This window comes from Colletotrichum scovillei (assembly GCF_011075155.1).
Source record: "Colletotrichum scovillei strain TJNH1 chromosome Unknown Contig00009, whole genome shotgun sequence".
Lineage (NCBI taxonomy): Eukaryota > Fungi > Ascomycota > Sordariomycetes > Glomerellales > Glomerellaceae > Colletotrichum > Colletotrichum scovillei.
Genome location: NW_023336267.1, coordinates 5,703,750 through 5,730,124, shown reverse-complemented (window position 1 = coordinate 5,730,124; position 26,375 = coordinate 5,703,750). Strand labels below are relative to the sequence as shown.

General features: G+C 54.7%; 5 protein-coding genes across 5 annotated transcripts; 3 read left to right on the top strand and 2 right to left on the bottom strand.

Moving 5' to 3' along the window:
• Positions 1–5,100: 5,100 nt before the first annotated feature.
• On the top strand, positions 5,101–9,858 carry HER10_EVM0004984 (protein-tyrosine phosphatase). Its single transcript, XM_035474610.1, has 2 exons — positions 5,101–8,317; positions 8,373–9,858. Exons 1-2 carry the CDS (start codon positions 6,467–6,469, stop codon positions 9,426–9,428), a joined length of 2,907 nt encoding a protein of 968 aa, XP_035329284.1. The 5' UTR covers positions 5,101–6,466; the 3' UTR covers positions 9,429–9,858.
• A 401-nt stretch (positions 9,859–10,259) lies between these two features.
• HER10_EVM0010884 (26S protease regulatory subunit 8) lies at positions 10,260–12,163 on the bottom strand. Its single transcript, XM_035480329.1, has 2 exons — positions 11,672–12,163; positions 10,260–11,557 (listed from the first exon to the last, which is right to left on the bottom strand). Exons 1-2 carry the CDS (start codon positions 11,904–11,906, stop codon positions 10,623–10,625), a joined length of 1,170 nt encoding a protein of 389 aa, XP_035330039.1. The 5' UTR covers positions 11,907–12,163; the 3' UTR covers positions 10,260–10,622.
• Positions 12,164–13,970: 1,807 nt separating this feature from the next.
• HER10_EVM0009076 (sodium/calcium exchanger protein) lies at positions 13,971–18,771 on the top strand. The gene is made up of 3 exons (XM_035478575.1): positions 13,971–15,062; positions 15,187–18,017; positions 18,068–18,771. Exons 1-3 carry the CDS (start codon positions 14,855–14,857, stop codon positions 18,491–18,493), a joined length of 3,465 nt encoding a protein of 1,154 aa, XP_035329805.1. The 5' UTR covers positions 13,971–14,854; the 3' UTR covers positions 18,494–18,771.
• A 697-nt stretch (positions 18,772–19,468) lies between these two features.
• On the top strand, positions 19,469–21,030 carry HER10_EVM0009448 (oxidoreductase molybdopterin binding domain-containing protein; the record flags this gene model as incomplete). The annotated part of the gene is made up of 3 exons (XM_035478934.1): positions 19,469–19,630; positions 19,710–19,898; positions 19,969–21,030. The coding sequence occupies 3 exons, from the start codon at positions 19,469–19,471 to the stop codon at positions 21,028–21,030; spliced, it is 1,413 nt and encodes a 470-aa protein (XP_035329862.1).
• Positions 21,031–22,237: 1,207 nt separating this feature from the next.
• On the bottom strand, positions 22,238–26,031 carry HER10_EVM0007383 (fungal specific transcription factor domain-containing protein). Its single transcript, XM_035476941.1, has 7 exons — positions 25,566–26,031; positions 25,305–25,439; positions 24,794–25,131; positions 24,568–24,638; positions 23,872–24,503; positions 23,641–23,811; positions 22,238–23,582 (listed from the first exon to the last, which is right to left on the bottom strand). Exons 1-7 carry the CDS (start codon positions 25,646–25,648, stop codon positions 22,469–22,471), a joined length of 2,544 nt encoding a protein of 847 aa, XP_035329600.1. The 5' UTR covers positions 25,649–26,031; the 3' UTR covers positions 22,238–22,468.
• Between the last annotated feature and the right edge of the window lie 344 nt (positions 26,032–26,375).

The window sequence follows — 26,375 nt, the reverse complement described above, 5'->3', positions numbered from 1 at the left end:
CCAGTGGACTAGTAATGCTACTGTCTTCGTGATTGTGTAGCATCCGTCCTTGGCAGCTTGATGAGCCGTTGGGGTCTACCGCGGCACCGCCTGCGAACCGAGAACCCTGCAGATGGCACAGAGTTACTTTGGCCTGGCGCTATGCAGCCTCAGAGATAGCGCAGCCTGTACCTAGCAAATGAGAAGAGCTGTCGCTGATGAGCCGGCATCGAGTGACCGCGCAGCAAAGGACCGAGGCGAGTCGGTAATGTTGGCACTATCCCAGATTCCTAGCATCTTACGACTCGAGGAAGAGGAGTTCCGGTTGGATTGCTCCGATCAAACAAAGACTAGCAGAGTGGTGGGTGGGCAGCTTTGCGAGTAAGGTACCGTTGGCGGCGCTTCAATTTCTCGCACGTGAGGAGTGATCTAGTGGGCCTGGAAAATGTAGAGATCATTGATTATGACCGTGATGGGGTCAGAGGCGAACAGAACGTCTTTGGTAGGCTGACAGAACAGCTGAGAAGCCTCAAGGGTTCAAGGGAATGAGTGCCATGCCCGAAGTAGTGTGGCATACCTAGGAGCTAGTTAACCATCCAATTGTCGCTGGGTTGTTGAGAATGAGACAACCGGGGGACGTTGGTGTGGTGACTTGATGAAGGCGCCGTCTGCCGTCTGCCGTCTTCGCCCGGTGGGAGCCCCAGGACCCTGAGCTTCTGCTGCGATGGAGGATGAGCATGTTAGGGAGCTTGAGGTGTTGACCTTGTAGCTAGTGGTGCTGCTGGTGCTGGTGTTGGTGCTACTGCAACAAAAGACAGACTGGAAGGGAGCGAGCTGTGCAAGATGGGACGGAGCTGCGTCCGGTGCTGGTGTCCGTGTGACAGGCGTGTCCCCTGTATCTTCAATGTGCCGTCCCTACCTAGTGCCAACTGCCCAGAAGGTTACAAGAAGCGATGGTACTCGAACGGTCAGCGAGCGGGACGCTTGGAATGCTGGGCGCGCGAGCTAAGGAGAAGTGAGTGGGGATTGTTACTTTGCTGAATCCTGACAAAAGCTGGTTGATTGTTCGTGTCGGTGAGGGAAAAAAAAAAAAACAGGGCGGCATGTCAATGCCAGTGTGCCGGATGGATGGGACGGAGTGGGAGGAACCATGGATGCGATGGAAGGGTGCGATGGATGCAGAGTGAGACCCAATGACTTGAGGCTTGAGGATCAAGGAGGGGGCAACGCCGCACGGGGGGGGGGGGGGGGTTACGACTGCGCTTTGCGGAAGGAATCCACCGGCCGAAGATGGATGCCCGGGCAGAAGTCCGACAATCTACGGGGGAGAAACGGGTGAACGGGGGACGGGGCAGACGGGATGGGAAAGATGAAGACTGGGGGGGTTTGGAGAACGGAAGGAAGGGCACGAGGGTGAAGGGGCGAAAGGGGGGGATGGGAAGGATGGCGAAAGGATGGGGAAAAGACGAGAGAAATGCAAAAGATGAGGAATGCCAGTATGGAATTGGTGGGCAATTTCCCATGAGTATTTTCCATTGGCATCGGATCCCCTCGCTTTCTGCATTGTGGCCCTACCTAGGCTAGGAAGGTAGGTTGATGCTCAAGTCTCAGGCATCTAGACGAAAACAGTAAAGCAAGAGACATAAGGGCAAGAAAGGGGAGGGCCAAGAATGGAAAACTTGGAGAAAAGACGGGCACGGGATTCGGGAAGGGAACATGGGATATCGGGCAAGACAGCAGCGATACCTAGTAGCCTGGCGTGCCTATGCAGTAGTTTGTATGTACCCAAGTTAGGTGGCCACCGGGGGGCGGGGGCGTATGGGACTCGTAGAAGTGGAGGCAATTTGCCATAAACTTGGAAATGGAAAAGAAAATGGGAAAACCCTCACCAACAAAAGTGAGGGCTGAGTCGGAGCTGAAGCACAAGATGGGGAAACGGTGCCACGGTGGAGGTTTTCCGTTCCAGCTGGGTGCCTCCTCCAACTTTTGATTTGGCGACGTTTGGGAACTTTGCGATTACCTGTGTACGTAGGTACGGAATAGACGTACCCCCACGAGACCTCACGTGCTTGGAGGCAATCTGCCATGGCAGCAGTCATGGATATCTCCGACCCGAACTTGTTCTTTCCCTGGGACCGCATTTGTTGTCAACGTGGAAGGTACTAACACATCCATACCTTCCGCTGTGTATGTGTACCTATCAACTTGGGCAAGCTATAGGTAAGAGAAGGTACTCGTAGCACCTGCCAGATTCCTCTCAAAAGTAACCAAAGTGTCTTACCTAGGTAGTCAACCACCTTAGCTATGTCGTGTACGTATACCATCCAGCGTGTCATCCGACGGCCTGCCCAACTTGGAAAGTCGGAATGGGATTGGCGCTTCACCTGAAGGGAGATGTTTATCGATATCTTAGTGTTACCGGCGCAAATGGCCGCGTCCCCGTTTCAAGTGTGCCTGATTTTGTGTACTATAATTGATCGTCACTCTCGTTGTTGACCGTTGAAGCCTGAGGATCTTCAAATATCAGGGAGGTACAGACCAAGGGGCGTTGCTCTATGAACCATGTCAACATGCAAAAGCTTGCGCTGTTGTCTTCGGTGACTTTCCGGCATGATGCCCTGCCATGCTTCCATTTCACAATTCTCGTAGAAACCCAGGAACAATTGTTGACGGCATCGCAAACGACAATGACTGGGAATCGGCAGGTTTGAGGATTAACCGTTGGACACTTAGTAAGATAGTCGGCGCATCATCACGACTGCATCAGGTACACGAGTCGAACAGAGTTGATGGAATAGTTCTAGGCCCTCGGGACGATGAACAGAGTTTGAGCGAATTGGGCAGACAAAGTTGCAAAGCTGATAAACTTTGCTGGTACGCTGTACATGGCTACCTGAACCTCAAGGCTCAAGGCTTCATGGTGGTAGGTAGTAGTGTACGAATGTTCGCCGAATGGAAAGAGAGGAGCCCCACGCCGAAATGTCAGCTGAAATGGACCACGGGTACCTGACCGTTCGTAATGCTTGCCTACGTCATTCCCCATAGAAGGTCCGTCAGCAAGGGGGGGCGGTTTGCAGAAAAGCCAATTTGGCGAGGACTCATGCCCAAATCTCGCCTGCTGGGCGAAATGGCCTGATGATACTATTCAGCAGATTGGACAGGAAACCATTTGCTGAAAATCGGCAACGAGGCAGATTTCGATAGCTTCGCAGTTTGTATTTCGTGCAAGATAGTCCTACGCAGCATGAAGAGGCTAGAACACTCATGGCTGCGAAAATCGGTTCCCCCAGTGCCCGTATCTGAAGGTACTGTGGTTGTGATTGATGAGTAGGTACGTATCCAATGCACCCACGCGAATTGCGCGCAGATGTGCGATTGGCTGGATGGCGGCGTCGAAAAGGGGTCCAGACTCTTGGAGACTTGGGATGATGATGCTATGTAGATTGCTCATCTACATGGGCCCTATGACGTCTGCACCATGCGGACCCCACTTCCCAAATAAAGAGCGAGATCTCAAGTCTGGGCGACTTTGGAGAGCGCAAGGTACAGGGAAGGTATCGGTACCTGTCGCCTTTGAATGAGGTACCTCAGAACAGATTCTCCATGGTAATTGGCTGTGGTGAATTTCAACTGCGACGCCCTATTGTGATGGCCTTGCGATGGCCTTGCGATGGCCACAACAACGCTGTCATACACAGTAAAGCGCCTGCTTGCATCCTAGGTAGGTCGAACAGGGACGAGCATGGCCTGTGGTATATACGGAGAACATACCGTTGTGTCTTGAACGGTGTGTGCGTGTTCGCGAGGTGGGTGTCGCGGTCTCTGCCCTGCTATTGCGCAGCCAAGGTGATGGGGGCTTGCCCTGTCAATGCCACCTCCACTGGATCTTGGTCAGCTCGCAGAATAAGTCAAGGTAGAGGAGTATAGGTAGCTGTGCCTGGTTATTGCAAGTCGACTGCTGGATTCGTTAGCCCGCGCTTGCGCTTGTTGTGTCGTGTGTTTCGGACATGGTGTTGTCGAATTGTTCTATGTTGCTTTTTCGAGCCTTGCGATCTGGCAGCATCAAACCTTCTCTTCAAGCCCCTGCTTCCTCGTCTCCCTCTGTGGTTGGGGGGATCCAGAGCTGTGGTTCAGAGGCAGGAGTGAATAAGCGGTACGTGTTCAGTACTTTACCTAGGTGACCTAAGGTACCTTAGGTAGAAAGAAAGAACGAGTTCTCATCCGTGGGAAGGTTGCGCTCTCTGCTTTTGCGCCATAGCTCATCTCTGGAGGGACGCACAACCGAGGGTCTGTCCAATGGGAGACAACAGAAGGACCCCGTCAAAGGAGCGCCCCCATTCTATGACGCGGTTGACGAGACATCAGCCCTGTGGGAATAAGGACTGAGTTTCTTACCGTGCGAGTACCTTCCTTCTGATCATCCTTACCAACAGCTATGCATGCTAACACAGTGTCTACATGTGCAGTGTGTAAATCAGAATCCTCACGTGATGTATGGTGTCTCACACAGGGTTGATGTCAGGGACTCCGCCGAGCTAACCTCAGCGCGCCGATCCCTCCCGTTCTGGACGACACACGACCTCATCAGACATGACACCCTCTTTTCTGTCCTTTCTCTTCCCCCACTGCCACTGCGCGCCATGCCATGCCCTCGTGCTGCCCTTTCCTTCCCACTGCCTCTCTGTCCAGCTTTCAGCACCCGTGTCTTTAGAATTGTTTGGTCGTTGCAACTCGGACGCGTCTCTACGTACTTGTACGGATCCCCGTACTGTGCTTACAAGTACACCGTCAACTTGCCAGGTAGGTCCGTTTTGGCCCAGGGACAGCCGTCGATACTGTGCCTAGTTCCAATGCCATATCCCGCACTCCATACTCCGTACCGCCGCTAGAGAATGCGGTTCCGCACATGTGCTTTGAACACTTCAAATTGTAGAGAGGGCTGAGAACACACTGCCTTGCCGTGCTTGCCTTGCCTTGCCTTGCCTTGCATAGCTCTAGCCATATTGGTTTTTGCAAGCCGTTGCCCAGACAGACCACCATCCCATCGTCTTTCGTGAAAAAGAAGAAGAGGAATCCAATGTGAATGCGATACGCCACTGACCGGAATCCAAACTCTCACAAGCAAATTCTGGCTTACACAACCAGCTTCAGAGTCCGAAATAAAACCAAAAAAAGTATACCTAGAAAAGGGCACCAGAAAAGAGAGAAAGAGGAGAGAATAGCTGCCGCGAGACACACACCACACCTGTTTCTTGCTCCCACACCCAAGTCGGTAGGTATCCCTTCCCTGCCCGCAAGCCAGGGGTGCCCCCCTTCTTCTTCTCTTCTGCTTTCTCGTGCGCGTTCCCATTCCATTCCCTCCTACTCCTCTCCCAAGCAAGACCTGGCTGGACCCTTTTTTTTTTTTTCCTCTCTCTCTCTCTTTCCCGTCTTTCCCCCCTTCCCTTTTCTCCTGGGAATTGTTGTTCCCAATGCTCGCCTTGTCTTTCACACACCCCCAGACCTAGTGTCCGGTGCGCCTTTGATGTAGCTATCTCCCCCCCACTGGCCCATTTGCCCAGTTGCTCGCCTCAGTGCCTGTTTCCTTGGACCTTGCTCGGTCACCCACTTCGTCTTCCGCCGTCGTGTCGTGTCGTGTCGTCCCGCTGGTAAAGTTCCATTGCGCTGCGCTCAACCCGAGGCGTCTTCGTTCTATTATTTCCCATACTACCCATACCGATTCAGAGTATTATACGTGGTCCGTCCGTACGGCACCTTACAAGAGCACACATAGCAGTCACACATTGTCACTGTCTTCGCTCTCTCAATCTCTCTCTACTGGTTCTCGGGACGCCGAACGCCACCACCTTGTCCGGCCCCCGTCAGCTCAGCCCAGCCCATTCTCGACCACACCATCCTGTCTTCTTCGCAGTTGAGAGTAGCTTCAGAGTCAGAATCAGAGTCAGAGTAATAACCATCAGGTGTATCCCCTCTCGCTCTCTGTCTCTCTCTCTCTGCCTCTGCTCTCCCTCATCCTTCGCCCAGGGCATCCATCACCGCTTCAGAAAGTCACAACTCAACCAAGCAAAGGGCCAAGCAACCACCCCCCCAGGTCCATACCAGGTTCAGATCGCCACTTGTGCCGTCACGTCAGAACCCCCCCCGCAACCTTCTTTTCTCTCTAAAAGACCCCCCACTGCCTGTCCCTTTCCCTTTCAAAGAGCCTCTTCCGCACACCCTCCCTCCCTTCCCATTCCCTCCGATCTATCTGAACCCTATCCGACCTTGCCTTAACCGTCCCGCCCAAAAAAACGCCGCCATACCGGAATGGCGCTTTAATTGTTGACCAAGGGCCTTCAACACTTGGCCAGGCGTCCGGAACAATACCTATCCTCCAGAAACATCCGTGGCTCTCTCTCACACATCCCATCCTCTTTACAACTACCTACACCTACACACACACACACACACACACACACACACACACACACACATACACACACTAACCATGCTCGACAAGAGGAGCAACGACGGAGCAACATCCGTCCACTACACCATGAAGACTCATCATTCAGCTTCCAGGCCCTCGCCTGCGCCGCGATCTTCTCATAGCCACTCCCACTCACAGTCCAAACTCGCCGTTCCGCCCGCAAAGACTCCCAACCCTTCTACTCCCGTGGCATCTCCAAGAATGCCCTACTCCGTCGGCCAGTCAATGCCTCCCGGTAACGGGAACCTTACCCCGGCAAGACAGGCAGAGGCGAGAGCCGCGAGTCCAAACTACTTTGGACTCGTTGTCGAGCAGTCCGTCGACCCAAGAGAATCTGCCTCCATGCCACGAGACAACTGGAGCTCCCCGACTTCGTCCGTCCGCTCATTCGGCGCCGCGCTGCCCAAGCAAGTTCCCATCGATGCTAATCCCGACTATGAGGCCTTCAAACGGCAAGCAGACCTCAATCGCGGCGTGAGCTTCAGCCTCTCCTCCTCGCACTTTCCGCAAGCTCCCCCGAACCCGACCACTCTTCGTCCTCGACCGCCACGGTGGAATACGCATGCCAGCGACCACGCCTCGGACTTTTCGATACCTCGAATTCCCACGGAGCGAAAGCAGAGCAAGGAAGTTGACCAGCAAAGCTTGAGCGACTCAGCCTACGCCTCGTTGGATTCCAAGCGAAACTCCGAGGCGTCGATACAACCACCGCAGATCTTAAATTTGAACATGCCAAGATTCGAATCGCCCATGCAATCCGAGTCGCCCTTTGAGCGTAGAACAACATTGTCGAAAGTAGAGGACCGTCACCCCAGGTTATCCATCTCACAGAACAAACCCGATGCGCCAGCGCCGAGTGCTGCTCGAGCCAACCAGCCACGCGCCGAGACCTTGCCACCGACTATGGAGAGCGGCCCCTCGTTGATAGCGCCGTCGCAATTGAAGGATCTAATCGAGGCTGATGGTTCAGAAAGTGATCTGTTGCTTCTGGACCTAAGAGTGTCACAGCAATATGCCCAAGCTCGGATCGAAGGCGCGCTCAATCTCTGCATTCCAACAACGTTGTTAAAGCGAGCTACCTTCAACCTGACGAAACTCCAGCAGACCTTTCAAAGCCCGGATATGCAGGGGCGCTTTTCTCAGTGGAAATCGACGAAGCATCTCGTTGTCTATGATGCTTACTCTGCAGAGAAACGTGACGCCGTTACGTGTATGAACATGGTGAAGAAGTTCACGAATGAGGGATACTCCGGCAACATGTACATCCTGCGGGGTGGGTTCAACGCTTTCGCTGACGCCTATCCCGATCTTGTGGATGAGGGATTCGGTGCTCCAGCGAGCGGCTCCGGTCCAGCAGCATCGGGTGACGGTAGTCGGCCCGGCATCGCCCCCGTCATTGGAGGTGTCATGCTACCAATGACCCAGAACAACGCCAACCCGTTCTTCTCGAATATTCGTCAGAACATGGATCTCGCCGATGGAGTTGGTCAGCTGGATATTGCTCGACCGTCGGGGCTGGAGTCACCTACGCTGCCTAGATGGCTCCGTGATGCCTCTAAGCCTAGCGATCATGGCAAGCAAGTATCAGACAAGTTCCTCAACATTGAAAAGGCTGAGCAGTCGCGGATGAAGGCGGCCTACTCCATGTTCAGTGGTAGTGAGAAGGACAAGACTGTTCCGCAGCTCTGTGGTATCGAGAAGGGTGGCAAAAATCGCTACAAAGACATATTGCCGTTCGAGCACGCTCGGGTCAAATTGCAAGGCCGTTCCGAGGGGGCTTGCGACTACGTCAATGCCAGTCACGTCAAGGCATCTCGGAGCAATAAGAGGTACATCGCTACCCAGGGCCCGCTCCCCGCCACTTTTGAGGTAAGCTATCGGCAAGATTTCCGCGATATGTATATTGGACACTAATAAAAGGAAGGATTTTTGGTCTGTTGTTTGGGAACAAGATATCCGTGTCGTCGTCATGTTGACCGCGGAGTCGGAAGGAGGCCAGCTCAAATGCCACCCGTACTGGCAAGGCAGGGATTTTGGCTCGATCAAGCTCAAGCCGCTATCGGAGAAGAAAGTCTCGTTGGACATTGACAAGCACCGTACCAACCAGGGGTCAAGTGCCCCCTCCGCAGCAGCAGCAGCGGAAGCCGGACGCCGGCGCGCGCAGACGACGACTACACTGGAGGCATCAAACGCAACTGCCTCGCCATCCCCACCACAAGGCGAGACGCCGCATGTTATCATTCGGAAGTTTGCGTTGTCTCACGGCTCACACCCCTTTGCGCCCATCCGTGAGATCACTCACTTGCACTACCCTTCCTGGCCCGACTTTGGAGCGCCTGCGCAGCCGTCACATCTGCTGGCCCTCGTGGACCTAGCCAACGTGATGCAACGTTCAGCTTTGCCGGTCGATACGTCCTCCGTAAGCAGTGCTCGTGCGTCTCCGGAATCAGGCCCTATTGCTTGGTATGACGAGCCAGAGATGGATCAGAGGGCCAGGCCAATGCTGGTGCATTGTTCTGCGGGATGTGGTCGAACCGGAACCTTCTGCACTGTAGACAGCGTCATCGATATGCTGAAGCGGCAACGACTGAACAAGACGACCACGAAGCCCGTGAGGAAGCGGGATTCGGACGGCGATATCAAGATGAGCGGATCAGAGGAGTCTTCGCCTCGGGAGAAGACCTTTGATTTCACTCCGAGCAGCCGTCGCACCAGCGCCGACGTGCGACGGGGCTCTCCAGACAGAACCCCATTAGACACAGCGTGGTTGGCGGACGACAGCGACACTATGGATCTCATCCAGAAGACGGTTGAGGACTTCCGCAACCAACGACTCAGCATGGTGCAAAGCCTGCGTCAATACGTCTTGTGCTACGAGACGATTGTTGAGTACGTATGGCGATGGCACGAGAAGAGCTCAGGTTCTCCTAAGGGAGGAAGAGCACGAAGTGGAAGCTTGCAGCTTAGAGGGGACAACTAATTACGTGGCACGGCTTGCATAGGGAGACGGATGGAAAAACGGAAACGGAACTCGTGGTGAATCGTAATTCGATACCCTCTATTGGATCGCGGAATACGCCAACATCGGCGAGTGATGAGAAGAAAGGCATTGTGCATTTTTCTAATACGGCAAATAAGGCACTATGGAAAGAGAGAGACACACACACTGGGCCAGGACCAGGGCCAGGTCAGGCATGAGGCTAAAGGCGTTTCGGCATTTTAGGGCATATATATTACGATGCATGGCGTTTGGTACTCGACTTTTGTGTCTGACGACGCCAGCATGTTGGGGATCTCGACTGCGGTCGGTCCCTTGGGATTGTACATTAGAGAGGCGTTTGAATGAATGAGAGAAAGAGAGAGAGGAGAGGAGCTGCCGTCTGGCATGCTCTCTCCTCCTTTGACCTCCCAACTTGAGTTTTGATATCTCGTGAAGTGAAGTCGATGTAGTGTAGGAGTGAACCAATACCATATGAAAACACCTCCGCATTTACTGGCGATCCATCTGTCAAATTCCAACACCAACGAGTTGACTGAGTAATCCTCGTGGGTTGGTTTGTTTTAGGATGACGATACTCCACTTCCCTTACCATCTGCCATCCATCTGGTTACACTAGTACCGTACATGCGTTTCTCTGGAGGACGATGAACCACCTAGAAGCAGGCGGGCAAGACGAGGGGTGAATCAATGAAAAAAAAAAAAAAAAAAAAACCGGCCATGATTGACAGTAATTCGGTGGGGCATACTCAACTTCCCCCTCCCCCTCTCTCTATTGGACTTGTGAGTTGTGAGTTGTGAGTATGCAGGCGTGCGTTGGTCGAGGCGAGGTGAGGTCACTTTGTCGGAGACGGAGAACGTGGCATCAAACGCCTACCGGTACCGCCAAAAAGGGAGACGACAGAAGGAAAATGTGATGAACGGTGTAATGTCATGGTGGCTGATTCCATGATTCTATGTAGTCGTACATAATTAGCCGTACAAGCGCCACATGCGCGCGCAAATGGGCGCAGACGCTATTTCCACCGCCGCCTTCTCTCCTGAATCTTCCGCCCTGCCTGCCTGCCTGCCTGTCGACCCCCGCCAGCCGAGTAAACATGTCTTCGTCGATCGTTTGCTGCTCTTTTTCTCCTTCTCCCTCTCGTTGCATACACCCCCCGCCAGCTGCGCATGCACTTACTTCCAGAGCTTGCCGAGTGACACCTCCTTGTCGTCGTGCTTGTTGAGGATCTTGGCGGTGGCGAGCTCAAAGTCCTCTTGGGTGACGTGAACTCTGCGCTCACGCAGGGCGTACATGCCGGCCTCTGTGCAGACACCCTTGAGCTCGGCTCCGGAGCAGCCGTTCATCTTCTCGGCAATCTTTGTGAGGTTGATGCCTCTTGTCAGGTTCATCTTGCGGCTGTGGATGCGGAGAATGTCGGCACGGGCCTCGACACTTGGCGGGGGGAATTCAATCTTTCGGTCGATACGTCCGGGACGCAGCAGGGCGGGGTCGAGGATATCGAGACGGTTGGTGGCCATGATGACCTTGATGTTCTTGGTGGGCTCGAAACCGTCCAGCTGGTTGAGTAGCTCCAACATGGTGCGCTGGACTTCGGAGTCGCCGCCGGATGAGCCCTCGACACGGGAGGAACCGATGGAGTCGATCTCGTCCATGAAGATGATGGAGGGAGCGTGCTCGCGGGCCATGACGAAGAGCTCGCGAACCATGCGACTACCCTCACCAATGTACTTTTGCACCAATTCGGATCCGGACACCCTGATGAACTTGCAGTCGGTGTGATGTGCGACGGCACGGGCGAGCAGCGTCTTTCCCGTACCGGGGGGGCCGTAGAGAAGGACACCCTTTGGTTGTGCGATACCGAGCGACTCGAACAGCTCGGGGTGCTTGAGGCCGAGCTCGATGACCTCCTTGATTTCCTTGATCTGCTGATCCAGACCACCAATCATATCGTACGTGCTGTCGGGAACCTTCTCGACCATCATGAGGGAGACGAGGGGGTCGACGGATGAGGGGAGCATCTTCTCGAGCTTGTAGCTGTCGGAAAGCAGGGTTACCCGCTTGCCGACGGTGAGCTTTGTGATGTCGACATTGTCGGAGATGTCGACGACTGCGAGGGGTTAGTTTGATCTGATGTTGACATGAAGAAGCTGACGATGTCGAGGTGGGAGGGATGCAAGCAAGGACCTGCATGGGATGTATTGCTGGTGGGATTGTGACGTACCGTATTTGCCTTCGGGATGCACCTTGACCAGGACCTTCTTCGTGCTCATGACCTTGACGACCTCACCAACGTAAGAACCAGGCTGCTGCAACAGGCCCAGCTCTTCCCTCAGTAGCCTCACACGGGAGTTGTAGTCGTTTCTTTGGGCTTCGAGGCGGCGGAGGACTGCTTGACCCTTGAGGATCTCGAGTTTCATGGCCTCGATCTTGTTTTGATAGTAGCTGTCGAGCGCCATCGTGATGGATGCCCCGAGGGTTGAGGAAGAAGACGAGTAGTGGTGATGTTGTTGCTTTTGTGATTAACTGTCGTCGGTATAAATTTAATCGTGGACCAGTGAGGGGAAGTCAATCGATCGTCAGGAGCGGGGTCGTGATGGGTTGAATGATTGAGGTTGCCGGGGTCGTTGGTGGTGGTGGTGGTGGGTTGTGTCGTGATGATGGAAGCTTGTCGATGTGGAAGCTCACAGATGGATTGGGAGTGACAGGGCTGGACGTCTGGCTGGGCTGGCTGGCTCCGTCGGTCGGTCAGTCAGCCGCAAGCCGCAGCAGGCAAACGACTGTCGACGCGTTCGACAGTGCCGGAAATCACGTGATGGACATCTTTCCGGAAAAGCTACGATCCACTTTTCCCATTCCAAGCTTGAGCTCGGACGGAATCTGAGAGCAGCTAAACCTTAGGTAAGCCTTCTGTCGGAAGTGCAGATTTGCCGCTCCCCGAATCTTAGGTAATCATGGATCTCATAGATGGCAAGAGTCATGGTCAGTGTGCGATTGTTCTCCAAGGTTGTTGCTGCAAGAGAAGGTGCAATGGAACGCTAAATGCGCCTGCAAGTACTACGGAGTACGGTGACGTTTTCTCTCCCAGATGGGCAAGTGGAGCACAGCACGAGATCAGAGCACATGTCGAGCAACTGGTGAGGGAAGTCGAATCATCATGAAAGGAATTATAGCACAGAGCGTGGGATACATATTCCGAGAGTCCAAGAGGCGGTGATAGCCGTGGAAGCCCGGAACCTATGGGAAGGCTGAGGTGAGGTTGAGTTGGCGGCGAGGATAAGATGGGAAACGACGGACCCCGATGGAAGCCTTGGAAGGGGCATGACATGGGAAGGGAAGGGAACGGGGAGGGGACTGGGACTCGAGGATTCGAGGTTCGCCAGTCGCGGCTGATGGGAGGTTGCACCCTGCGCCAGCGGCGATTCTGAAGCACGCGGGCGCTAGTCTGATTCGGGACAGGTCCATGATCCATGCTCCCATTCCACCGTCCGCTTCTTCGCCGGCTCCAAAGTCGACGCTGAATTCAAGTGTTTGCTGCGCAGTAAACCCCCCCCTTCCGAACCCCAAGTGCCCCCTTTGCTACGTACTACGTACCTACCAGTGATCTCCACTCGGGAACCTAAGGTAATCCTTCCCCAAATTGCGTGCCGCTGCACGATGTGCATGTACTTTTTGGCCTTGGCCCTACCTATCAACCGTCCGCCAAAAGTAAGAAAAGCAGGCCTAGGGTTGCGTGTGCGTGTGTGTGCGTGTGTGGGTGCAAGCCGCAAGCCGCAAATGTAAACACCAACCAAAGGCTACCTACTACAAAACCAGCCATGCCTGTTGACAAGACTGGCAAACGAGGGATCTCCTGTCCATCTTCCCCAGTCTTCTCGAACCTGATGACAAGCACATTGCGGAGGAGAAGCAGCCTCGCAGTGGTCCTCGCTCCCTCTTGCGGAGCCAATAAAAGCATCTTCCATGCTTTTCTTCCATGCTCTTCTGCAAAGAGAGTCGCCATCTGAGGCCATCCAGAACGTACACATGACCGCCAGTTGGAGACTTGGGGTTGCGGCTTGATCAACAGTGGGCAGCGCCTGACTCAGACATTCCATCCCACCTCCACTGTCCACTGCCCAGTGTCTCGTGCCTCTGAGCAGCGGCAGCAGCAAGCTCCTCACCTTAATGAGGTGTGTTGCTCCGTAAAATATGTGTGAATCTGGGGGAGGAGAGACCCAAGCATTCCGCTCCTCTCCTCTACACACACTGTTGTGGACGGAGTAGAGACTAAGGTAGCAGAGAGTAAGTAAGCTAGGTACTTGGGTAGATCCTGGATTCCTGGTGGAACACAATAGGTACCTTAGCTTACCTAGCACCCACCGTTAGCCGGCAAGTAGCTTCCATGGTACGAACTGCTCCTCCACCACCTCCACCACCAGCGACCACCACTACAAACTACCTACCTAGGTAGTAAGTACAGCATCGGTGATTCGGGTCATCCATCGATACTCTGTGCTTCGTACTTCTTACTCGACATCCTTCTACCTAACGTCTACTCCGTACGCACGACAGATAGAAGGCTCCCGTTGTCTGTGTGTCAGTCCGTACCTTTTGCCCAGTAAACATTTTCCGCCGCACGGGAATGGAACAAGACTGCGCTTTTCTTCTCGAACCCAATATAGCCTAATCGTCCCATCATCATTCTCATTCTTGTTCCCCCCGGTCGTCCTTTTCTTTCCATCGTGTGTTTGTGTGTTTTGGTCCCCTTCTACGGGATACCTACTTAGCTTGTTTACACCACACCACCACGGTCACCTATCTCACCTACCTGAGCGCTGCGGTCTACCTCACCACATTTCCCTGGTTCGCTTGTTCGACCTTTTCTCCGATTTCCTCCCTCTCTACGGAGTATTGTTTATAAGCAATAAACCTTCGACTACCAGACTGAGACCCGTCATATATCCATCCAGCCAGGAAGGCGGGCCTCGACACCGACACCGTCACCGACTCCTCGACCCATAGTCGGGCTCTCCGAGTAATCCTCACATCTCTCTCACTGAGCCCGAACCTGAACCTGAACCTGGACCTGGACCTACCTAAACCCAACCGCACCTTGCCTGGCACAGACACTCACAACAATACAACTTTTTTCTTCCCCTTCCCGGTTTCCTCTCCTCATATCGCTTAATCACCAGTTCGCCGTTCCAAGACAGCAAAATATCGAGAGAATTCCAAGCTTCAACCAAAGCAACCCACCGACACTCTCTTCTCCCACCCCCGGGTTGCCGTCTCGTCCCGCGCCTGCGCCTACGCCTGCACTGATAACCCACATCTCCGGCACCTTGCCAATCTCCTCCACCCATCTTGCTCCATCGTCCCCAAACAGCTGCGCGCTCTTTCGTCGCCCTATTCGTTGTCGCCCACCATGGATCCCTCTACAGGGCCGGGCACACCGTCCCATCCATCTCATCAGTCCCACGATAGCTCGACCACCGCATCGCCCACTGATACTCGTCATCAGCCCTCAAGGTTCGACTCTTATGTCGCCTCTCGCGACGAAGGTCTCTCCGAAAGTTTCCAGTCCTTCCAGTCTACCGACACGGTGCGGAGGCGTCCAGAAGGTGGTGGCTACGGTACGTACGACCCGCTGATGTGTTGTTGCATGCCCAGAAACCAAACGAGTCTTGGTCGTCCGAGTTACCCAGTTGCCCAACGCGAAAAACCCCTGGCTGATATCATACCCCCGTGCGCTTGCAGGTTCTATACATACCCAAGGTTCCGGCTCTCAATACCTGGCCGACCCGTCCGCCCACGATCGATCGCATTCACGCTCGACAACAACTGCTAGTGCTAGATCGCCCATGATGGGTCCTGAACGCCCCAAAGCTGCGAAGCCGCGAAAGCCTCCCATGCCCCGTCGCCTGTCAACCAACCCATCAGCACCACACCGCGGCGAAGTCTTTTCTGTCGACGACGACATTGATGAGGTCGAGGCAGATGCCGCCGGCCGTCATCAAAGCCGTCAGGGCAGCACCGCTTTTGGCACCCGCCGCCGGCCTCAACTGGCAACCACGCTATCGCGCGTTCAATCTTCACGCAGTGATACTGGAATCGAGGACGATGACGATAATGATGAAGTCGAGGATGGTCCGCGGACACCCAGAGCTGACGAGGATGCTCCCGAGGAAACCGAGCGCGTTCCTTCGATACACCCCAACGAAGATGACATTGATGCAGAGTCGGATGGCGACGTGAGCGACGCCGAGAGCTTTACGCTCAAGGATCGTCAGCAGGCCATCAACCAGACCCATCCATTCGGTATCAGGTTGTGGAAGCCTGCGTTGTACAAGAAAGATCGTTCGGTGCAGAAGAATGCCGAGGGTGATATTCATTCATCACCTGGCGGAAGAGTTCATACTTGGCTTGTCTTCTTCAACCTTCTCTGGACCTTGTTATTCGGCTGGTGGATGGCAGCTTTCTCAGCTCTCGGCGCTTTGGTCTGTTTCTTGTTTGCCGCAACCCCTAGCGGCAGGGAATACGGCAGAGTTCTTTGGGGCTTGGCTGGCTACCTCTTCTATCCATTCGGCAAATATGTGCGCCTGGAGCAGGATGACGCCTATCTGGATGAGGACCAAGGCGAAGGACGAAGCATTTCCGAGTATGAGCAGTGGCAGAGTGGTGACCTGGAATATGGCCGCCTCTTCTTTGGTCCAGAGGGATCTGAACGCAGCCGATCCATTGTGGGACGGTCGCGCAGGAGCATCGACTCTGAGCCCAGCGAGACTGACAGCCTCTTGGGCCGTTCTCGACGCGGAGAGCGAAGCCAGACACCACCCCAAACCAAGCGCCGTTTGTTTGGAAGAGGCCAGTGGAACATTGGCCGCGTGGTCTTCTTCTTGTTCTTCTACCTTTTGCTCTCACCCTCGCTGATCCTGGTGTCCTTGATCTGCTGGTTCCTTGTCTTCTCGATTCCCATGGGCAAGGTCACGATGCTGCTCTTCGACCAACTGCGCCGCCACCCCTTGGCTCTCTCGTTCGAGTCCGACATCGTTCTCGCCCGGACAGCTGACACGCCGCACTCGTCAATCTTGCTGTGCACATACCGCGCTGTCGGTATCAAGTACTGGAAATACACAATCGACGGCACAAACGTATTTTTGATCAACCTCATGGGTGTCGTCTTCTTCGTCATCTTTGACTATCTCGTTCTCGACCAAGTCCTCGATCTGAAGCTCTTCATCACGTCACCCGCCTTCCTCTTCATTGCCGGCTTATTCTCCATCGTACCGCTCGCTTATTTCATCGGCCAGGCCGTCGCCTCGATCTCGGCACAGTCTTCAATGGGTGTTGGTGCTGCCATCAACGCTTTCTTCTCCACGATTGTTGAGGTGTTCCTCTACTGCGTTGCCCTGAGCCAAGGCAAAGGCCAACTCGTGGAAGGCAGTATCGTGGGAAGTATCTTTGCGGGTATTCTTTTCCTCCCGGGTCTTTCCATGTGTTTTGGTGCCATCAAGCGCAAGACGCAGCGTTTCAATGCCAGGTCTGCCGGTGTCACTTCGACAATGTTGCTTTTCGCCGTCCTCGGCGCCTTTGGACCCACGCTCTTCTACCAAATCTACGGCACTCACGAGCTCAACTGTTTGGACTGTGTCAACCACGGTGGCATCGGGGGAGGTCTGTCTCCTGTTGGGGACGGACGCGACTGCAAGCGATGCTTCTTTTCCCAGACTCCGGCGCTCAATGATCGCTTCTATCTCGAGGCTGTCCGTCCGTTCTGTTACTTTTGCGCCACGTTATTGTTCCTCTCCTACATTGTAGGACTGTGGTTCACGCTGCGAACCCACGCTGCAGTAATTTGGAACTCAGAGATCGACGAGAAGAAGCACGAAGAAGCACACGCCCACGCTCATGCCCATGCTCACGCTAGACAGTCGGGTCCTCACTCATTTGCCGAGACCACTGGTACCTCAGTCGACGTCCGTGACTCTCACCTCTACAAACGCATCCTCGGCCAGTCGCTCAAGCAGGTTGGCCTTGCAAACAAGAAAGATGACAGCTCTCGTCAGGGGTCCGTCACCGGATTGGGCTTGAGTGCTGGCAATGGCAGCGTCAGCATCCCGCACGTCGTGCCTCCGAAATCTAGCGGCAGCGACACGGTCCGCTCTACTGTTCACATTCCTGGATTCTCAGAGGCGGAGAACAACGCATTGGTCCGAGAGGTGGCCGAGATGGCGGCCACTGCGGCCACGATTGCTGCGCGGGAGCGGATGCCTCGCAGGACCTCAGCACTTCCCCCGGGTTCGACTGCGGCTACTTCGCGCCCCCCGGCCCTCCGTACCGCTACCGTTGCCGACAATGAAGATCTCGCAGCAGCAAGCACTGCCCAAGTGCCCCACGGTGGACATGACGCTCCCAACTGGAGCCGAGGCAAGAGTGCCTTCATTCTCATGGGTGCTACTGTACTCTATGCCATTATTGCCGAGATTCTAGTGGACACTGTAGACGTCGTTCTTGAGGGCTTCGCCATTGATGAGAAGTTCTTGGGTATTACTCTTTTCGCGCTGGTCCCCAACACGACCGAGTTTTTGGTAAGTTTGTTCTGCACACCTACGTTATGGCGTTGACTAATGATTCACAGAACGCCATTTCGTTCGCTATGAACGGCAATATTGCGCTCTCCATGGAAATTGGTTCTGCCTATGCGCTTCAAGTCTGTTTGCTTCAGGTTCCGGCTCTTGTCCTATTCTCTGCGATTTACGTCACCTCGGATCGCTTCGAAGACCTCACTGCGCACACCTTTTCGCTCCTGTTCCCCCAGTGGGACATGGTCACTGTCATCATTTGCGTGTTCTTGCTTAGCTACATGTACGGTGAAGGAAAGAGTAACTACTTCAAGGGCAGCATTCTGCTGCTCAGCTACCTTGTAGTCATTGTGGGCTACTACTTTTCAGGGTACACCGAAGACGCCATGAGCGTGAGTCGTTTTGATGTCATGGGCGCCAACGGACAGTACTCGACCATCAAGACTGTTGGCCGGAGAGTGAGCGGCGCTGTTCTGCAGTGATGGAGTTTTGACAAAAAGGATGGGTATAGAGGAGAGGCGGTACCTGAAGAGGGGGAAACATTATTAAAGGGCGGTAGAAGATCAGAGGTTCATGAAGCCCCAGTTTCAACCTGGGGCTTTTGTCAGTTTTTCGTCCTACAGGACATTGCATTATTTTGGTTTTCGCAGGCGGCTATGATGGGACGCTGACGGCGTTACGGAGAAGAGCACATTACCTAGATTACCCTGTCGTTTCATCGCGGATCGCTCGGAATATACATCCCTAATGTTCAAACCCCGAAGTCATGATTCTCGGTTTCCGTGAGACCTCGTCAATGCCTGGATCATCATGTTCCGCCGAATGCTAAGTATCGCCGACTTTGGACCGAGTCTAACGATAGCGTTCCAAACGGCAAATGCTTGTTTTGACATACGACAGGGGTGACCGGACGATCAACGTCATGACTAAGTGGAGTACCAACGGCACAACCAACGGCGACAGTTACGAACCTTGGCTCTTTTGGCTAGACTCTTGTTGTCAACGACTATGCAACCGAGATTCCCGATCTGAAGCCTCGAGTTTGATTGCTATCTCACGTGGGGAAGGAGAGGCCAGGTTACAGGTAACATGGCTCCTGCAACGCTGACATGCCTGCAATGCGGGTTTGTTAGCGTCGGGCCGCGGCAAAGCTTCCGGATGAAAGTAGACGGTTGTTTGATGTCTTCATGACGGCATCAGATTCTGAACGAGAGACTGTTCATTGGCTGGGGTGTATTTACAACGATATTGGATTGGCTTAGAGATGTATGTCATGGTTTCTGGGTGTGAATTTTGCCAGTGTGGGAGATTGACTTCTGGCGTGTTATTGGATGCCTGTCGATGAGTGGCTTTGCATCTTATTAACGACGTCTTCCCGTTTTTTGCGGTCTCAATTTAGAGACCTGAGTAGTGATAATCGGCTTCCTGAAATCGTCTCTCTATTCGTCATACTCACCATGGCTCCTGCTGAACCTCACGCGATCCCTTTCAAGGCAAAGGGTAAGACACCTCACTTTAAGGAAGAGAGGGATGGTTGGAAGGGGTATATTGAGTGGGAGAAGTATCCCGAGAAGAAGAAGCAGGTTGAAGAGCTCATGAGGCAATATGACTTTCCGGAGGTAAGTCAACATGTCGATGCCCCGAGGGTCCATGTGTCAGGAGCACCTGCTGACTGAATCTTCCTATTGCGTGTAATAGCCGCCTCAGTATCAACTGGGACCGCTTCCCGATACGAATCCAATCCTGACGGGGGAGCGATGGAAGCAGTATCACTACGCGTGCGGGCTGGGTCATATTCCCGAGGTCAGCTGGGACATCGTCAAGGAGGAAAAGGCGGAGGATATGATTCACGTTCTTCAATTTCCTTACAACGGCGAACCCCCTCGTGTAAGTCACATCGAAACTTCATATCAAGATTCCCCCCTCCACAGACTGACATGCGAAAAAAACACTGCAGAAACGCCTGGTAGAGACAGAAATCACCTCCAACAAAGACCACTTTGTCCGCAACCACGGCGGCATCCCGGAAATCGACGAGGACAAATACACCCTCGACATCGCCGGCCTCGTCAACAACCCGCAGACGCTCACCCTGCACGACCTGAAAACCAAGTTCAAACACCAAACCAACGTCGTCTCAATCCAGTGCTCCGGCACGCGGCGCATCGAGCAGATCGCGCAGTACCCGGGCGACGGCGACGAGCTCATCAACGCCCCCTGGGGCGAAGGCGCCATCGGCACCGCGCGATGGACGGGCGTATCTCTCAAAAAGGTCATAAAGTACTGCGGCGGGTTGAAGGACAACGCGGCGCACTTGGAGTTTTACGGCGCGGATACGTATTTCAAGAAGGGCAAGGTGTATAACTACGTCGTGAGCGTGCCGTGGCGGAAAGTAAAAGCGAACGAGGTGCTGCTGGCGTGGGAGATGAATGGAGCGCCGCTGCCCAAGATCCACGGGTTTCCGTTGCGGACGGTGGTGTTTGGGTACATCGGGGCGCGGAGCACAAAGTGGTTGACGCAGATCCGGGCCATCGCGAGCGAGAGCAGTGCGCCGGTGCAGAGGCGAGAGTATATCTACTACACGCCGCAGGTGGGGAAGCAGAATGTAAAGTACAGCAACGGGTTCTCGATCCAGGAGATGCCGGTGAGCTCTGCGATTATGACGCCGCGGGATATGGAGCAGGTCGTTCACGAGGGGAAGGTGAGGTTGAGGGGGTGGGCGTATTCCGGGGGCGGGCATTGGCCTGTGAGGGTCGAGGTCAGTGGTGATGGGGGCGGGGTGTGGTATGAGGTCCCGTGGGAGAAGATGAGCGGCAAGTATTTCCATGCGTGGCGGTTGTGGGAGATTGAGTTGCCTGTTGACGCCGAGGGGTGGTTGGAGTTTTGTGTGAGGACGTGGGATAATGCGTGTAATACGCAGCCTACTTTTGTGAGGTCTGCTTGGTATGTCTTTTACCCCCCCTTTTCCCTTGTCTTTCTGCCCTTCATCTTTACAATTCTTTGGATACGATTTTTATAAAATCTCTTTCCGGTTTTGTGGGCAGAGGAGGGCGACGATGATCTAGAGACTGATGATGAGACTACACAGGAACTGGGACTTGCACGTCACGTCGTCGGCGCACCGCATCAAGGTGTACAGCATCAACAAGTCGAGACCCGCGACGGCGGCGAGGCTGAAGAAGCTGGAGGAGAATGGGATTCCCATTGTGCCGATTACGCTGCCTGCCGAGATTGACTTCGAGTCGGATGAGGAGTATGAGAGGAACATGGCGGCGCAGGGCGGGCGGGATCCGACGGAGTAAAGGGAACTTGGGTCGAGTAGAATATATCAGAGGTTTGACTGAGGAGAGGAAATATTGAGCGAGGCAACGAACCGGCTTGTTGTGTTTTGTTTTCGTGGTGATGGGGAGCCTGAAGTGATGTTATTGTAGTTCTCAGCCAAGACGCTCATATTGCAGGGTATTGAGTCTTGTATGTTGAAGTTCTATCATGTTAACTTTACAAAAAAGACTACACGCGTGATGTTATTCAGTAGTATGCGACCAAGTGCTACTGTTGCTCAAATATTCTGCTATTATATCAAGTTTGAAGTCTATGCTGGCGGCAAAAGCCTTGAGTCTGTCCTATGCCACCAAGTCCAGCTCCTAAGAAGATCATTGTGCAGATTATCATGCAGAGCCATCGAGCTTCTTACATGAGCAGACTTCTATTTCCTTTACTCCGTGTTTAGTTCTTACTCCTTGGCTTTGTGATTCTGCCTAAATGGGTCTTCTGCACAGGAGGTCGGCCATGAGGCCACATCTGAGGGGTCATTGTGGTAGTCAGACCACTTCCATTGCATCTATACACCGCCTCTTGATGATTGATGTAGCTTCCATCCTCGTTTAAAATGGTACGGCATGCCAGCCACAGCTTTCCTGTAATCGGTCACCCACTCCTCCCGGGCCTTTTACTTCACATCGAACAATAACCATCAAGTTCAGTCACGCAGTAACATCATCATGTCTTGTTTCACAACGTAGTCTACTTATTCTTCATCCTAACCAGACTACTTACTTCTTGATGATACTAAAAAGCAAAAGAGTTCACCCCCCCGGTGGCGAACGGGGGCTACATCTCTGGCGCACATGCTGGGACTCGAACACGGGACTTCTTCACCTTCACCGATTAGGCTGTTCGTGGACTTCAACCCCTCCACCACCCAGCCAGTTTTGACCTGACCCCCAAGGGGGCGCCTGCTGGCTGGTGACAGGGATGAACTCGAGGGGGGGTATAACGGGTTCTTACGGAAGGTACAGGAAGGTATGACCTTGTGGAAGGTATGACCGATGTCAAGATATCTTCACATCCAAGTAGGTAAACAGAGACACGCAAACGCCATATTCTGCCGGTCGTGAAGTAGGCAATGTCTCAACCGACTGGCTCCTTTTTCTTTCAAAGTTTCCTCCAACCTGAACTCAAAGACCCATCCAGTTACCGTTTACACTTCCGCCCATACCTTCAAAGCCCGGCACGTATCCGTTCCCAAACATGGCCGAGAACTCGTCGAGCGCAGGCGGCATAGGCGACAAGCTCCCATCGAGTCCGAAGAACGGCATGGCCGGCGGCAACGACGCCGTACCCTGCCTCCCCGCGCCGGCAGGAACATGTCCTCCTCCGCCACCAGAGTGCCCGTGTCCTCCACCCCGCCATATGCCCGCAGGATGCGGCGGGATCGGCAGCCCCGCGGCATCAAGTCCATCCCTCTCGCTCCTCGCATCACCATTTCCCTGCCCGTGCCCTTGCGCAGGCGTATCCGTCTTCCACAACATCTCCCACTTTTTGAACCTCGCGTAGTCAGACTCCTTGACTCCGGACGCGCCGCCGTTAGCCCCAGCCCCGCCACCGTTACTCTCGTCCGCCATATCCAGCCTCGAAATGGCGCGCTCAAAGGCCTCGATGAGGGACATTTCCGATTTCGCAGACTCTCCGCCCGCCGACATCTCCCTCAGCATCGCCATGCCTTCTCTGAGAGCGTCGCGGAGGCGGTCCGTCTTCTTCTGGAGGCACTGAGTGATGATGACGAGCAGCGCAGCGCGGCACGAGGAGAATTCCGTGTACGAGGCGCGGGCGAGGCCTACCGTGTTGCGAAGGAGGCGGCAGGTTTCTACGACGAGGAGGGCGGCGTCGACACAGTCTGCTACGAGGACGGCGCGCGGGTGTGTTGTTTTGCCGGTTGAGCTGCTCGTCGTGGCGCGGCCGGCACCGGCACCACCGGAGGAAGGGCCGCCGCCGCCTGCGACTACGGTGACGGCGACGGAGTCTGCGGGGGATCCGGAGGAGCTTGCTGTGCTGCCGCGGTGGGCCGATTCGCGGGGGAAGATGAAGGGGCGGCCGGCGAACATGCGGACGAGGCAGTATTCTAGCCTCAGGTGCATTGTCGGACGGAAGACGGCGGGGCCGGTGGTCGGGTCCTTGATGAAGGTTGGTTCTGGGAGGCTGTTCCACCAGTTGTGGAGTTGGGCTTTCATCTCGACGAGCTTGGCCATGCCTTCTGGGATTTCGTTCTTTTCAAACGTTTTGAAGAGGGATCTTATGGGTTGATGTTAGCGCGAGGAAATAAGAGGGTTTGGTATAGGGGATGACCTACATTTGGTGAGCTATTCTGCTGAGGGCGTTGTTGAGCTGGAGTGTGGCTAGCATGTGTGCCGTATTTGGCGGTGCTGAACCGGGCCATATTTCTGGTCTGTCGACTGGGAGCTCGGCGTCGACGTCGCTTGCTGCGATGGATACTGGCCGACCGTGGAATATACCGATACGCCTAGGAGATGAAGTCAACATGTGAGAAGGAATAAGTGACTCAGGACAAAAGCATGCTCACTTTTCCGTTGTGTAGGCCGTCCACCAGACACGGTTCCTCGTCTCCCGGATGACAGGATCGATGGCGGCCCCGGGGTGCTTCCGATGCATACCATTCTGGATTGCGAGCTTGACCGCCAGGTTCAAGTACACGTACGACAGCCCCGAGGCGTCGAGGGGTAACGTATAGAGGCCGATGAGCAGACACGCCTGAACGCTCTCCAGCGACGAAATGGTAATCACGTCGGGGACCAGCCGGCACGCCTGCTGGTAAAACATGATGCCGATGGTGTCCTCCGAAAAGGGGCTCGAGTCGGCGGCGGCGCTGGGCGGGCCGCCCCTCTCGTTCCGGGAGTCGAGGTAGGCGTACTGTGTGCCGATGGCGAAGATGATGAGGATCATGCAGACGGTGCCGACGTCGCGGCGCGTCAGGGAGGCCGAGTTCTCGTAGACGAGGTCGAGCCTGTCCATGAGCCAGTGGCGCTCGACGTAGAAGCAGCTCGTCTCGGCATGGTTGAAGAAGGCCTGGACGAGGAAGTCTGCGACGTAGCGGGGCGGGAGGGAGGAGAGGGAGGCTACTGTGTTGGAGGGGGACTGGAGTTCTTCTGGGCGGTAGTATTCTTTGAATTGTGTCTTTGGACCATCCGGGGCGTCCTATGAGGATGTTTCAGCGATGCTGGCTTGGTATAGGCTCTGTGACAAGAGGGGGCATGCTTACGTTTACACACTGTTCAATCCATTGCTTTATCCGCATGGAGAAGTTCCAGTGTGAGAACTCGCCGGAGTAATCTGCTCGGAGGTCAACATGGCGGTCTACAGGGAGAGGTCCTTCGGGATGCCAAGGCCGAGACTGTTGAGGGTCCGGGGAAGCGGTCCCGGGGGAAGAGGGAAGGGTAGAGCAGGGAAGGGAAGGGGAGAAGGAGAAGGGATAGGGCCCGCCTTACGTGTGATGTTGTTCTCCAGAGGCTGAACCGTTATCTCGTCAACCTTGAAAGAGTCGGAGCTATGCGATTGCACCTCTGCCTCGGCGCCGACGTCCGGCTCCATGGTGACATCCGCTCCACCAGCAGCACCAGGACCACCGCCGGCCCCGGTCACCGTGCCCTCCGGGCCGGTGCGCGGTCGTCCAGCAGGCGACTTCATCTTCTCCACGGACTCGGCCAAGGTCTTTAGAGTCTCGGCGTCGAGGGTGCTCTTGCCGGTGTAATGCGCCAGGAGCCGTTCCATGTAGGACATTCTCTGGCTCAACTGGGCGTCTTCATGATGTTGCGAGTGGCGGGGTCTATTATGATTATACCCGCCAATATGGCCCTTTTGTCAGCCAGCTGTTTTACATTGGTGCAAAGAACCCAAGGGAAAGAAAAGCATGAGATATCGCGTTGAGGAATCTTATAACAGTACTACGATTGGGAAAGGACATGGTTAAAGAGGAATAAGAGGTCTATAGGTTCTCACCTCGCTGAGTTCTCCGATCCGGGCTCATCTCTCGTCGTGGGCGTGAGGAACTCGCATTGCCGGCGCAGACGGGTGCACCGGCGGCAAGGGACTCCTCCGTCGCATTTTTCCTTGAGTCGCCGACATCCGTCACAGCTTGGTCGCGTCAGCATGAGGGAGGTTCTCTCACATCAATTGGACCGGGTATCTAGTAATGAAAAGGAGACTGGACATGAAACGTGGGAGGGAAAAACAAAACAAAAGAAATGGGCTTCATCGTACGCTCGAACTGCTCTCTTCCGCTCCTTATCCGCTACGCGACGCTGCTTGTGTCGTTGCAGGCGCAGGCCGTCCTCGGGATCCATTTACAACTTGTTCTTGGAGTCGCAATAGCCGATAAGGGCACTGTAGTAGATAGTGAGAGAGGGCGGCGGCAGCGGACAGTGCCGATCAACAGGGCCAGGCGAGGACCCGGGCCGGTGGTGGAGGACTCTCTCTGCGTGTGTCTGTCTCTATGTCTCTCTGACTTGGTCTTCTTTGTGTGTAGGGAGGTTCGTTTAGAACTCTCCGCGGAAAGTGATTCCCAAGTGACCCCGCCGTAACGAAGGAAGCCCGTGGTCAGAAAGGAAGGTCTGGTCCTGTGTCTCAATGCCCTTGCCAATTCCTCGGGAGTGAGAGTGGGCAAGGTATGCGGGTGGATAAAGGAACGAGTGAGTGAGTGAATGAGAGTGGTTGTTCCGAGTTTGTGTGTGAGGGGAGCTAAGATAGGCCTGCCGGTGCTGGTGCTGACTCTCTGGCTGAGTCTACTAACCTTAGTCCTCCACCGCCGCGCGCCCCCATTTCCCAGAAGGGGAGGGGGTCGGGGAGGCAGAATTTCGGCGAAACCTCCAGCGCCGCGGTCGGCGGGGGGTCGGAGGGGAACGGACCCGCTGTTTTTTCGCGACCAAGACGCGGGGAAGCCGGCTATATCCCGGTCGGAGCCGAAGTATTGCATGAAGCACGAACCCCAGGAACCCAGTTTCTGGAGTCGGCTTGACTCATGGTGCGGCATCTGCCTGTGTTCTAGACTCGTTTACCTCAGAAGACTCCAAT

Excerpts from the sequence above, each read along its gene's own strand:
- HER10_EVM0007383 (XM_035476941.1), bottom strand. The coding sequence starts at position 25,648 with ATGGATCCCGAGGACGGCCTGCGCCTGCAACGACACAAGCAGCGTCGC. Across the intron at positions 24,504-24,567 it reads GGATTGAACAGTGTGTAAAC|GACGCCCCGGATGGTCCAAA; the intron begins GTAAGCATGCCC and ends ACATCCTCATAG. Across the intron at positions 23,812-23,871 it reads ACGGCCTACACAACGGAAAA|GCGTATCGGTATATTCCACG; the intron begins GTGAGCATGCTT and ends TTCATCTCCTAG.
- HER10_EVM0009076 (XM_035478575.1), top strand. The coding sequence starts at position 14,855 with ATGGATCCCTCTACAGGGCCGGGCACACCGTCCCATCCATCTCATCAG. Across the intron at positions 15,063-15,186 it reads TCCAGAAGGTGGTGGCTACG|GTTCTATACATACCCAAGGT; the intron begins GTACGTACGACC and ends GTGCGCTTGCAG. Across the intron at positions 18,018-18,067 it reads CCAACACGACCGAGTTTTTG|AACGCCATTTCGTTCGCTAT; the intron begins GTAAGTTTGTTC and ends AATGATTCACAG.
- HER10_EVM0010884 (XM_035480329.1), bottom strand. The coding sequence starts at position 11,906 with ATGGCGCTCGACAGCTACTATCAAAACAAGATCGAGGCCATGAAACTC. Across the intron at positions 11,558-11,671 it reads GCATCCCGAAGGCAAATACG|TCGTCGACATCTCCGACAAT; the intron begins GTACGTCACAAT and ends AACCCCTCGCAG.
- HER10_EVM0004984 (XM_035474610.1), top strand. The coding sequence starts at position 6,467 with ATGCTCGACAAGAGGAGCAACGACGGAGCAACATCCGTCCACTACACC. Across the intron at positions 8,318-8,372 it reads CGCTCCCCGCCACTTTTGAG|GATTTTTGGTCTGTTGTTTG; the intron begins GTAAGCTATCGG and ends AATAAAAGGAAG.